Below are 13062 nucleotides of genomic sequence, written 5' to 3'. Positions count from 1 at the left end.
ACCACGGTCAGCAAGAAAGTGTTGGATCATGCGAGCACGATGAGGCCGTGCATTGTCATCTTGGAAGACAAAGTTTCCTCGAAAGGCTGCACGAGCAAATGGAAGCAATGTTTCTTCCAGAATGGCCCTGTACTTGAACTGGTTCAGGTTCCCATTCAGAACAACCAGGTCAGTTTTGCCCCCTGCATGAAAAGCAGCCCAAACGGTCACCCCACCACCTCCAGCTTGGACACTTGGCACTATACAATCTTTGTTGTAAGCTTCATGCACTTGTCTGCGCACTCGGACGCAGCCATCTTGACGATAGACCAGAAATCTAGACTCGTCACTGAAGATCACGTGATTCCAGTGTCCTGGCTGCCATTGACGGTGCTCTCTGGCCCACTGCAATCAGCGCTTGCGGTGTTGTCTGGTCAGGCGTGGCTTTCTCAGGGGATGCCTGGCACGATAGCCTGCTTGAACCAGTCGTTGGTTGACTAGCCTTCTGGATACAGGCACATTTGTCAGTTGCTGCCACTCAGCCCTAAGCTGATTAGCTGACTTGGTACGGCCATTGCGGACTAACCGGTGCAGCTGGTGATCATCCCTCCTTGAGGTTCTGCGGGGACGTCCTGGCCTCGGTATTGGAGTAGGGACACCCCTCTGAGCATTTCGTTTCAGGATCTTTGACACCTGACCTTGAGTGATGCCATACTGCCGAGCAATGGCACGCTGTTTCATGCCGTAATTTCGTAAAGCCACCACTCCATGACAAACAGCATTGTCGAGTTGACGGACCATCTTCAGAGAAAGCGGCAATAACTTTTGGAGACGTGCAGCACTTGTTTTCCACTAATACAGAACGCAACAACCCTTGTATACCCGACTGTGAAGCCAATCATCAAATGCACCTGTCCGTACATTTTGCCACGCCACCTGTGATATAATCCTGTTGCTGACTTCTTGCTGCGACAGACAATCAGCGACATGGTTCTTTTAACAAATAAATCACCGAAGTGTAAAAAAAACTCACCAGATTTATATACTGAGTTAAGAAAGTAAACCCAAGTCAAGAAAAAAAAAATATTCCATATTAAATGCCAAGTCTGTATATGCCTGTGTGTGTGTGTGTGTGTGTGTGTGTGTGTGTGTGTGTGTGTGTGTGTGTGTGTGTGTGTGTGTGTGTGTGTGTGTGTGTGTGTGTGTGTGTGTGTGTGTGTGTGTGTGTGTCAGCTCCATTAGGGGCCTTATAGACTAGGCTAAATTTCTGATTTTTTTTTGGCAGAGGCATTTCTGAGTAAAAGTTGGTATCCGGGCGTTTTAGGTGGATATGAGGGTGCTGATCACGAAAAAAACGGATACCAAGCTGAAATGTGCATATTTAGGGCCTAAATCAGCAAAAAACAAAATGGCCGCCAAAAAAGTTTATGCGATATTTGTTTTTTTTCTTCAGAAAAGTGGAATGTCGTAGTAATACTTGGTATCCATGCTTATTAGCTGTATATGAGGGTGCTGATCACGATAAAAAATAATACCAAGCTGAATATTACATATTTAGGGCTTAAATCAGCCAAAAAACAAAATGGCCGTCAAAAAAAGTATACGCGATATTGACATTTCTAATTTTCTTTTAAAAATAGGAATGTCATAGTAGCACTTGGTATCTATGCTTATTAGCTGTATGTGAGCGTGCTGACCACGAAAAGATAGGATACCAAGCTGAATTGCAGGCTTTCAATGGAAGATGTTTCATACACCATATTGGCTTTTATTGCCGTTTTACCTTGATTGGCATTACATTGCTTTCAGATCACTGTCAGCTGTATTTTCTAGTTAAGGTTGTTATCATGTCTAGTTAAGGACGGTTTATTTACCGGGACGGTGACATGCAACCTCTCTTTATTTTATTTTCAGACTAAATCAAGATGGATCCTGTTGCTACTCTGAAACGACCATCATCGATTGGCTTCGCCTTATGCATTTTATGCCAAACAGATGGGGATTTGCGATCTGCCAGCAATCAAGGTCTAGCCACACTCGCTAAGGCTTACGAAACCAGAAAGAAATTACGCGACCCAAAAAACCGCAATATAATTGAGCGTCTGGATCTGGCGTTGGGTTCGAATACCACCTCAATCGTATGGCACAAAAACTGTTATGTCCAATTCACCGATAAAAATAAACTTCTTCGCCTAGAAAGACTGGAAGATCATCATCAGGACCGAGAAAATGTACCAACATGCAGCTCAGTTGTTGGGTCTACCCAAGGTCGTGTCATACGTCGGAGCTCTGTCAAGCCAGTTGACTGGACGCTGTGCATGTTTTGTCAGGATCGTACGTCAAAACAACGATTAAGTTCAGTTATGACATTCAATGTCAGCAAAGATATTTTAGAGGCATCTAAATTACATCACAAGCTATGCTTCAGTTTGGCAGGCGTTAGTGACCTCATCGCAGCGGAAGGTAAATATCACCTTCCTTGCTTAAGTTCGTTCAAAAGAAGTACATCCAAAGTCAAAGAAGATTTTCACACCAGTCAAGACTTACCTTTGATATGGCTTTCTTCAGAACTTATGTATGCAGCCCAAAAGGGTCATGTGCTGAGGCTAAGTGACGTCTGGGATCGGTATGTAAATCTTTCAGAGGAAGCTAACACAGTTATTCCGAAGTCCTTTGTAAGTCGTCGGACAACATTCAGGGAAAAACTGCAATCTCGAGTAGGTGATACCATCCTCTTTGTTCGACCTGATGGTGGGACATCTCAGAGAGAAACGTTGTTGGTACCATCTAAGTATACCGGCAATGCTGTATCTGGACTGACGGATGAAGCAGACGAACAACTAACAATGCCTAGGTTCGAGCCTGAAGAGGACATCTTCCTGTCGCTGGTGCATGTTGCCCTAAAACTTCGAGGAGATTTGCTTGATAAGCCTGGCCACGTGGGATTTGAAGTGAGCATCGGAAACGCACTAAGTTGCGTACCAGAGACTGTCTACATGTTCCTCAAGCTCTTATATGGTGGTCCGTGTCAGCTTGAAATAGAACCATGCGTTGCCAAAGAAGATGATACGAAACTAGAACAACAAGTCCTCAGCAGTGCTCAGGACATGGTATATGGAGTGAGCGGAGGCAGTAAACTGACGCCGAAACATATAGGGCTCGGCAGCACCCTGCACCAAACTACACGATCTAAGGAGTTGGTGGAAATGTTCCATAAGGCAGGACACACCCTCAGTTACCATCAAGTGTTGCAGTTGGACACAACCTTAGCCAAGTCCACAATTAAGTCTATGAATCCAAACACCGGTGCCGTCATACCACCTAATCTAGTTCCTGACCGCTTTCTGTTCTACACTGCTGACAATATCGACATACTGGATGAGACATTGGACGGAAAAGAAACCTTCCATGCCACTCAGCTGGCAGCGTGGCAGAGAGGACCATCCGCAGACGTGAAGTGGGACAGCATGGTTCTTTCTAAAGACCGAATGCTGCATGTCCCAGAGGTCATGGACACCTTAAATGCTGCAACTATGCCTGCCGTCAGGGCCGAACCATCTTTCAGTGGCCAAGTGGAAAAAACTTGGTATCATCAACCGTCCAAGGACACTGATTGTGCAGCAAGGGCCCAATCGGTGGATTTAGCGTTCAATTTCATGCGACTCAACTCAACAACGGAAACCAGTTGGACAGTATTCAATGAGTCCCTGACACAAAATGATCCTCCACAAACTACAGTTGGCTATATGCCCATAATCCTGGCACCAGCGCACGAGTTTGATACACTCAAAACAGTCGTGGAGCGATGTTTGGAAGTTTCATCTCGCTTCGGACAAGAATACACGGTACTGAGTGTGGATCAAGCACTTTATTGCAAGCTCATGGAGTTGAAGTGGTGCAATCCGGAGTACAAGAAGAGACTCATTCCACGTCTAGGAGGGCTACACATTTCAATGAACTTTTTAAAAGTTATTGGAGAACACATGCACGGATCTGGATTGGCAGAGGCCTGGGTTGAAGCTGGTCTAATGGGACAGAACACCATTGAAGCAGCATTGGCTGGCAAAAAGTTCAACAAAGCCATGCGAGCACACAAAATTACATGCCAGGCCCTATGGCGACTATTAGGACCCAATCTACTAGACTATGTGAAAGAAGCCGACGAGCAACTGCATATTCAAATATCCAAGGCTGCATCCGACCTGGCAGCTGTTGAGATCCTTGTCACCTTGCTGACAAACCCAACGTTTTCATCATTGATGTCAGATTTCCTGGAACGCAGAAAGGAGGACAATGTCAACTTCTCTTTCTGGTGGGGATACCTGGAAATGGTAGCAATTCTACTTATGTTCACAAGAGCCCAACGAGATGGACTTTGGGACCTTCACATCCATTCGTTCACCTGCATGCTACCTTTCTTTCTCAGGTATGACCATGTAAACTATGGACGCTGGGGTCCTGTCTACTTGGCTGAAATGAGAAACCTACCAGAGTCAGTTCTCGAAGAATTCAAAAAAAGAAATTTTGTGGTCAAACGGTCGGCGCGTAAGTTCAATCAGGTTGATCCCGACCAGGCACAAGAGTGGTTGAATGGAACTGGTAAAATGGGCGGAGGAATCGTTGGTATCACCAAAACCAATACAGCCTTGAACAGATGGGCATTGTCTTACAACCTGAGAGCACATATTGCAGCAGATACGCGTGAAATGTTGCAGATATATCCAAAAGACTTGCTCAGCCATAACGAATCGAAACCAGCAAGACAACAACGTGACAATGCAGACGAGAACATTCTGCTCAGCATATTGGAACGCTTCCATGTGTTTGCACCTGATACGCATCACGCTGCGCTGCAAAACATTGCAACAAAAGACGTTGCTAGCGAAGAAATCCAAACATCGCTACTGAACGCACGAGTCATGGGTCAGAAACAACTGGATGAATTTGTGGAGGATAGACTTGTTGGAGACGCAGAAACCTCAGTGCCTCAGCACTCATTGTATGACACCATCAAGAAGAACAATGCTCCAACATTCGACGATCTTTATAAGGTAGTACAACACAGTGCCGAAAAGAACAAACGCACTGTTCTGAAAGCTGATCAAAACTTCCTCCAACGTTTGGTAACGGCATATGCATCTGGCCGCACGATCAACTTGGACAACGTGTTGAACCACGAACTTCTTCGAGTACCAGTCTCGCTGGCAGAGCTCAATGGCAATTTAAGGACAGGAAACAAATCGTTGCTGGCTGATATGTTGACAGCAGATGTTCCATGTCCTGCTACGCTCGATCTGCACGGGAAATCAGCTTGTCTTGTTATAGATGGACAGGCTCGAGTCGTGGCCATTGGGAAACCGGTTGCTGCCAAGACATTTGGAGACTTGGCAGACGTTTTCACAAGATCAATCTTCCAGTCAGGAATGCAATATCTTCGCATAGACGTTGTATTTGACAGATACCGAGATGAGTCGATCAAAGCAGGAACAAGAACCAAACGAACAAAGACAAGTCATCCAATGCGTCGTATTGTAGAAGGACGGGAGGTGCCACTGCCTAACTCCTGGATAAACTTCATTGCCCTTCCAGAAAACAAGGCAGACCTTGCTCGCTTCCTCTCGGAAGAACTTCTGGCACATGCTCCTGGTGATACAGAGATTGTGGTTGCAGGGGGGTTTGACGATGAGCGTGAAATCAGGTCATCACGTGGCAATACTGACCTCACTCCACTAAAAGCAACACACGAAGAAGCGGACACACGCATAATTCTACATGTCATAGATAGTCGGCTGGACACTGTAGTTGTATGTGCGAGAGACACTGATGTCATGCTGTTGTTGGTGGCACATTTTCCGCGTGTCAGTTGCAGAAATCTATGGATGATGGCTGGTACTGCCCAGAAGAGAAAGTACATACCCATAGGTCCATTATATCACAACTTGCCATCAAATTCAGTCCAATCACTTCTGCCATTTCACGCTCTTATGGGATCGGACACGACATCGCACATCTGTGGACACACGAAACGTTCAGCATGGAAAGTCTTCCTTGAGTATCACCACCTTCTTGTGGGTTTGGGAGTAGGGAATTTGACCCCTGAAGTGTCAAAATCGACAGAAATATTTGTCTGCAAAATCTACGGGATGAACAATCTGGAGACAACAGATAGCGTTCGTCGGGTCATGTTTGAGAAGGCCTGCAAACCAGAAGCGATGCCACCCACGAGCGATGCTCTCAAATTCCACATCCAGCGTGTGCATTACCAATCTCTGATATGGAAGGAGGCACACTGCCCACTTCCGAACCTGCCGAATGTCACGGAGTTGGGATGGAAAAGGGTCGCTACCAATTTGCAACCAGTGCTGATGACACTCCATCCAATTCCTGAGTCGTGTCTTGAACTTGTTTCTTGCAGTTGCAGGTCACGGTGTCGTACCATGCGCTGTAGCTGCCGTAAAGCAAAACTTGGCTGCACAGCTGCATGTGTATGTCGGCAAGAAACTGACCAGGACGGTTGCTTTAATGACAATGTGTAATGTGTTAACGACATTATTCAACTTACCATCGAGCCTGCATATCGTAAAAGACGTCATGACTGTGCTACCTGTATATAGTTAAACGTTCATATGTGATTGTTCACTGCATGTAATCGTATTAATCAATGAAGATCAAAAGTAAAGTTGTATTGCCTTGTAATCGTGTTGTTTATTATATGAGCTGTGTGGCACAAGGGTCCATGTGTAAGTGTCTGTAGATATCATTTTAGCTGCAGTTAGCCGATATTTAGAGCTATTTTGTGAGCAACCACCTTGAATGTGTCCTGTTTCAGTATATAGCTTTGGTCCAACACTAATAATAGTGCGCTCATATGCTTCCTTGACCTCGATAACCTGGGGCTAGACATCAAAATAATGATTCTATGTTCATTAGAACTGGAGATATCGTCAATATAAGATTTGATGGCGGCCATCTTGGAAAATGGCCGAAACATCGATTTCTGCTAAAATAGTATATACAAATTTGATTGCCCAGAAATATTCATCTTGTTTCACGTAAAGTGTACTTGTTGAAATGTCTTCCTGTGTGATTCTGAGTTCAGCGGCTAAAAGTTAAATATTTTGGCGGCCATTTCGTTTTTTCCATATTTGAGCATCAAATACCAAAAATTCAGCTTGGTATCCTATTTTTTCATGATCAGCACCCCCAAAATAGGTTAAAAACACTTGTTACCAACTTTTACTCAGAAATGCCCCTATAACTTGTATTAGATGCATTTCTGGAAATTTAGCCTAGTCTATTAGACCATGCATAAAAAAAGAAGCTTTAACAGAAAATAGTAGGTCAAGATGTTGCAAACACCAGTGGGCTATTAGAGCGAATGTCCACCAATAGAGCGAATTTTTATTTTCCGAACCGGTTTTCTAAAATGGTGAAGTAGGGTCCACTGGAAATAAACTTTGCAGAATGAGCCTAGAGCGGGAGGTGACATTACGTGACAATGTACATTACGTCACGTGACATGCTACCGTGAATGCCGGGTATTTAGGCTTTATTTAATTTTGCTAGCGAAATGTTGGCACACTTATATTCCCAATCACTAATTTGTCGAATCTGAAGGTCCAATCACATCCCAAAACCAGCACAAGGGGTAAAAACAAACAAACAAGGAATTTAATCAAACAGGGGAAGATTACATAATAATCAATGTGTAAATGAGAGCATAACCGTTAGACCGCTTCACCAAATATGCCTCAACACCTATCCTTAGTCTAAAAAATATCCAGGCTTGCACAGGGACACAACACAGAACAATAAAGAAGGAAATGTTGGAGAGCAGAGATATTTTGCTGGCCTCGCGAAAGGTGCCGAGATTGCGCAGTGAGTGAACAGAAGTATAGGCAGGGGGAGTGGAGGCAGGGGCGAGGCAAACTTGGTCGTTGCTTGTGGTCGCAATCACCATCGCTCAACAGTCAGCAGGCCTTGCACAGACTGCTCACCCACTTGTCAACTACGAAAGCACTGCACCAATAGCCCTTCGACTCAATTGTCCACAATGCGTACACTCTTTGCTAAAAATCGCTCAAACTTTAGAACTCGGGAGCCATGTTACAACTCAAACATGTCGAATTGATCATGTAATTGTTGAAGAACTGTTCCAGCGTTCATTCCAAATGCCTTTTTGGCACGAGGCATGTGAGGAACACCCGATTGCAAGTTTCCATGTAACGCAATTGCCTCGTGCAATAATCATTCAACACGTGTAACTCAATAACCCATAGGTTTTTAGAGGTGACAAGGAATTTTGAGAAAATTTGAAACAGTCTTTACGAGACACCAATGTTTGGGACCATCCACAAAACACACCGATTTTATTCTTTAAACAGGGGCAATACCCCTGGCAAAGGGGCAAAGGGGCAAAGCACAAACTTTGGTACATCACAGGTGATGATGGTTGTGGTCAAGTTTCATCTACACAAATATTGTGTAGTTTGAGAGAAAAAAGCAGATTCCTATTTTGGTGGGGGGGGGGGGGGGGGGGGGAGGGTCTAAAACCTGGATCCACTTTGGCCCCTGATAGACCCCTTTAGACCCCAATTTTTTTCGTGCCGTAGAGAAACTTTGGTACATCACGGGTGGTGAAGGTTGTGGTCAAGTTTCATCGAAATCGTGTGTGTAGTTTCAGAGAAGAAAGTAAAGATATATTTTGGGGGGTCAAACCTGGATCCACTTTGACCTCCAGTTGACCCCCCCCCCCCCCCCCCCCCCTTAGACCCAGATTTTTTTTAATGCCGTGAACAAACTTTAGTCACAACACAACAAATATCATTTGTGCCAAATTTGGTCGCAATCCCATCAGCGGTTTTGGAGAAGAAGTTTCAAGTGTTTACGGACGGACGGACGGACGGACGGACGGACTGACGGACGGACGATGCGCCATCGCATAAGCTCCCCTGAACTTCGTCCCAGGTGAGCTATCAAACCATTACAATGCCACGTCTGTCAGAAAATGAAAGGAATCAAATCATTGGACACCTTCATACAGGGTCTTCCATTAGCCATGTTGCAAGACTTTTTAACATGAGGAGAGTAGCTATTCATGATCTCAGAAAACGTTATCAGGCCACTGGATCAACAAGAGATAGGCCAAGAAGTGGACGTCCCAGGAGAACGGCTCCCGTTCAGGAACGATACATTCGCACGACCAATCTACGCAACCGGTTTCAAACGGTTCAGAGTACTGCAAGCACACTTCCTGGACCTCAGAGGAAAAATGTTAACACTGTCTTGAGGCATCTCCATGATGCAGGAATCCATGCTTGTAGTCTTGTGTCGTGTGCAAGAGCTGCACAGCGACACATCCAAGCACGCTTGCAGTGGTCAAATAAGCCATCTATTGAACATGGAAACAATGGGCAAGTGCTATGTTCAGTGAGGAATCAAGGTTTCTCCTTTAAGATGCTCATGCACAGTTCTATAGAAGACTCAATGAGGGATATGCCCCAATTTGTGTACAATTTACTGTAAATTTTGGACGTGGAAGTGTCATTTTGTGGGGTGGGATTGCGAAAACCTGTCACACCAGCTTGATCGTATCCATGGCAATCTGACAGGAGATCGATACATTGAGATCTTGCTGCCACATGTGTTGCCTGCCCTTCAACAACGTGGTCCAGGAATAATTTGAATGCATGATAATGCTTGTAATGAACACAAGCTTGAACTTGAACTTTAATGAACACAAGATAATGCTTGAACACAAGGCCATTCAAACAAGGAACGTTCTTGTCAATGCTGACGTTAATGTCACTAGGGCGTGCCCGTACTATATATATATCTAAAATTATATCCCCCCCCCTCTATTTACATGAAATGGTTTGGTCCATTCGCAAAGCCAAAGCGAACGGCTTGCGAGTACGGTGACAATCCCCCCCCCTCTATTTACATGAAATGGTTTGGTCCATTCGCAAAGCCAAAGCGAACGGCTTGCGAGTACGGTGACAATCCCCCCCCTCTATTTACATGAAATGGTTTGGTCCATTCGCAAAGCCAAAGCGAACGGCTTGCGGAGTTTGGTAAATAAATCGCCATAGCTCGGTAACTACTTCTCCGATTAATATGAAACCTTGAAAAGGCACATCCTCAGGTCCCCAGCAATATACCTGGCAAGTTTCAAGTATATCGGACCCGTGGTTGTCGAGAAACAGCGGTCACAGACAAACACACAGACACACACACATACACACACACATACACACACACATACACACAGAGATTACTGGAATTATAGATAGATGATATCCTGGTCTGCCATCTCGCCAGATTTAAATCCAATGGAACGTCTCTGGGACATAATTATCCCCGCGTCTGCGAAGCGAAGAGCAGAGTTAAGCGATCGGTCACGTACGCAAGTGTCTGCATTTTTTCAATTCATTTTCTTGGCAACTGTTGGTCTGATTGACACGCAATTTTCACCAGAATACACGTCTACTCATGTATAATTTTAAAGTGATAATTATGACATCATAGATCACATGGTATGCGTGCCATCTTGGAAAAAGCAAAAAAATTGGGATCTCTATATCTCCCAAACTGCTCAATGAAAAAACTGAAACGTGGCTCATTGTGAAGAACTCTGCATAGGGAATAAGTGTTGTTAATGATGACATCAGCAGTGTGCCTTCCTTATGACATCATAATTCACAATGTACAATGCATAGTCCGATCAGTTTGAAATTTCTTGAGCGTGATGTATGCATCAATTATATTGGAGAATGTACATTTATGACGTCTTGGCCCAAGTGGTCTGTCAGCCATATGGGATCAAAGAAGAAGAAAAAACCTTTTTTAAAAACCAGAAGAGTTGGCTTGTACCAAGTCCTTCTCAAGACTGCGTGAGGTAAGTATTGTATGAATGCCATCTAGTTGATCGTTGCGTTTGAAACTTGCCAAGACAGGCACAGATCCTCGATGAGCTGAATCAGGAGCTGATTTGGGCATGGAATGCCAATGCCCAGGCTCATGTTAGAGTTCTCATTCAGTTAATGAGACTATGATGCAATGCGGTGATTGCTGCTGGAGGTGGACATACAGTACCCGGTATTGAGATTGTTACTTACATGTTGGATCCCTATAATAATAATAATAATAATAATAATAATAATAATAATAATAATAATAATAATAATAATACATTTATTTTATATAGCGCTTTTCAAGAAGCCCAAAGACGCTTTGACAAAGTACAAAAAAACAAGTGCAAAAAGACAAAAATCAACAGGTAAATAATCAAAGCAAAAGGAAGGAGAAGGAGAAGAGCTGGTCAGGGGTTAAATGCTGTGGGTTAAATGTTGAATGCAGTGTTGAACAGGTGGGTCTTGAGTGATGTTTTGAATGTGGTGAATGAGGAGGAGTCTCTGATGGTGTGAGGTAGTGAGTTCCAGAGGGTGGGAGCAGCGATGGAGAAGGCCCTGTCCCCCCAGGATCTGAATTTGGTCCGCATGGGGGGGGGGGTCAGGAGGTTGGTACCAGCAGAGCGGAGGTTGCGGGTGGGAGTGTGTCTGGAGAGGAGGTCAGTCAGGTAAGATGGGGCCAGGTTATGGAGGGCTTTGTAGGTCAAGAGGAGGATTTTGTACTGGATTATCTGGGGGATGGGGAGCCAGTGAAGCTTGTAAAGGACGGGGGTGATGTGGTCACGGGTCCGGGAATGGGTGAGTAGACGGGCAGCGGAGTTCTGAATGTATTGGAGTTTATTGATGATTATTGAGGGTGAACCAAAGAGGAGGCTGTTGCAGTAGTCCAGACGGGAGGTGATGAAGGCGTGGATGAGGGTTTCTGCAGCCGTGGAGGAGAGGGATGGACGGAGACGGGCGATGTTTTTCAGGTGAAAGAAGGCTGTCTTTGTGATCTGTTTAGTGTATTTGTCGAAGGAGAGGGTTCGGTCAAAGATGATGCCAAGATTCCGGATGTGAGGGGAGGTGGATACTGGGAAACCGTCGATGTTGAGGGCAAAGTTGTGGGTGGATTTGGTGAGCGTTTTTAGGCCAATGATGATTATTTCAGATTTATCATAGTTAAGTTTGAGGAAGTTGATTTGAAGCCAGGATTTTATTTCAGTGATGCAGTTTGTCAGGATAGAGTGGGTGGCGGTGGAGATGGACTTGGTGGAGATGTGAAAACATTGTGAAAGCATGTTATCCAAACCTATGTGAAAACATTCGCCATAACGCAGTATTACGTGACCAGGTCACAATTAAATGGCTATATAATTATTCAGCATTTATCTCTGTCAGAGATTTGCACCTCGTCTGAGTCCTGTGATGTCACATAAATAGATCACATCAACAACAATCACTTGTGTTTTTATGGTGGGCTATATGTGTGCACATGTATGTGTGAGTATATGTGTATATATGTAGAAAAGGATATCCTAATCGTATGTTAATTAATGGGGTTTAAAAACATTTTTAAAAGTTCTTCAATCACAGTTTTAATGAACCAGGCATTTGAAAATTTCATCCTGGATAGTTTTATCAGCTTTAGTGATTATATATCTATAAGATGTGTACACGAAGTGCAAAACGTTACCCTTCATTGTATTCAGCGTATCTCTCAGCATTTTAAAAGCTGAAACATTTATCGCATCACTGAAGATACGGTAGTAAAAGTTCAGTTGTGTATTGCTCTGTGAAATGAAAAAAATCCATTAGCCTTTCAACGTTATCAGTGTGGAAAACAGGAAGCATATTTCGGTTAGAGTGATAAAATGGATTTTATTCAAATAAACTTACATCGTGCATTTCCAACAGCATGTTATCCAAACTCTTTTTTAGAGATTCTGATACGAGCTGTTTGACCTGAGAACAACAAAAAAAAACATGGAAATGTCTTTCGTCTTGGAAAAGGAAAATGACATGAAATTATAACAGAAAAAAGGGGTAAGAAGAAGAAAAGAAAAAAAAAGGAAGACTTTAAAAAAGGATTAAAAAAAAAAAAAAAAACAGAAGGAGAAGGAAGGAGGAAGAGAAGGAGGAGATTACTGTCTTAGATGGCAATACATATTTTTAGGAGGGCCAAATCAAGCTT

The 13062-nt window shown here is 43.9% G+C and overlaps 1 protein-coding gene across 1 annotated transcript in view; it reads right to left on the bottom strand.

Annotated features, from left to right (window-relative positions):
• Window positions 1-13062, bottom strand: part of PI4KA (phosphatidylinositol 4-kinase alpha) — a 261370-nt gene that overhangs the window by 232472 nt on the left and 15836 nt on the right. The window contains exons 10-11 of the mRNA XM_068135196.2: window positions 12768-12833; window positions 12565-12661 (exon numbers count right to left, since the gene is read on the bottom strand). Of these exons, the coding sequence (XP_067991297.2) occupies window positions 12565-12661; window positions 12768-12833 (163 nt within the window). The remainder of the gene's footprint in view (window positions 1-12564; window positions 12662-12767; window positions 12834-13062) is intronic.

This window comes from Myxine glutinosa, chromosome 14, assembly GCF_964187855.1.
Source record: "Myxine glutinosa chromosome 14, kmMyxGlut1.1, whole genome shotgun sequence".
Lineage (NCBI taxonomy): Eukaryota > Metazoa > Chordata > Myxini > Myxiniformes > Myxinidae > Myxine > Myxine glutinosa.
This window is presented reverse-complemented; position numbering and strand designations above follow the sequence as displayed.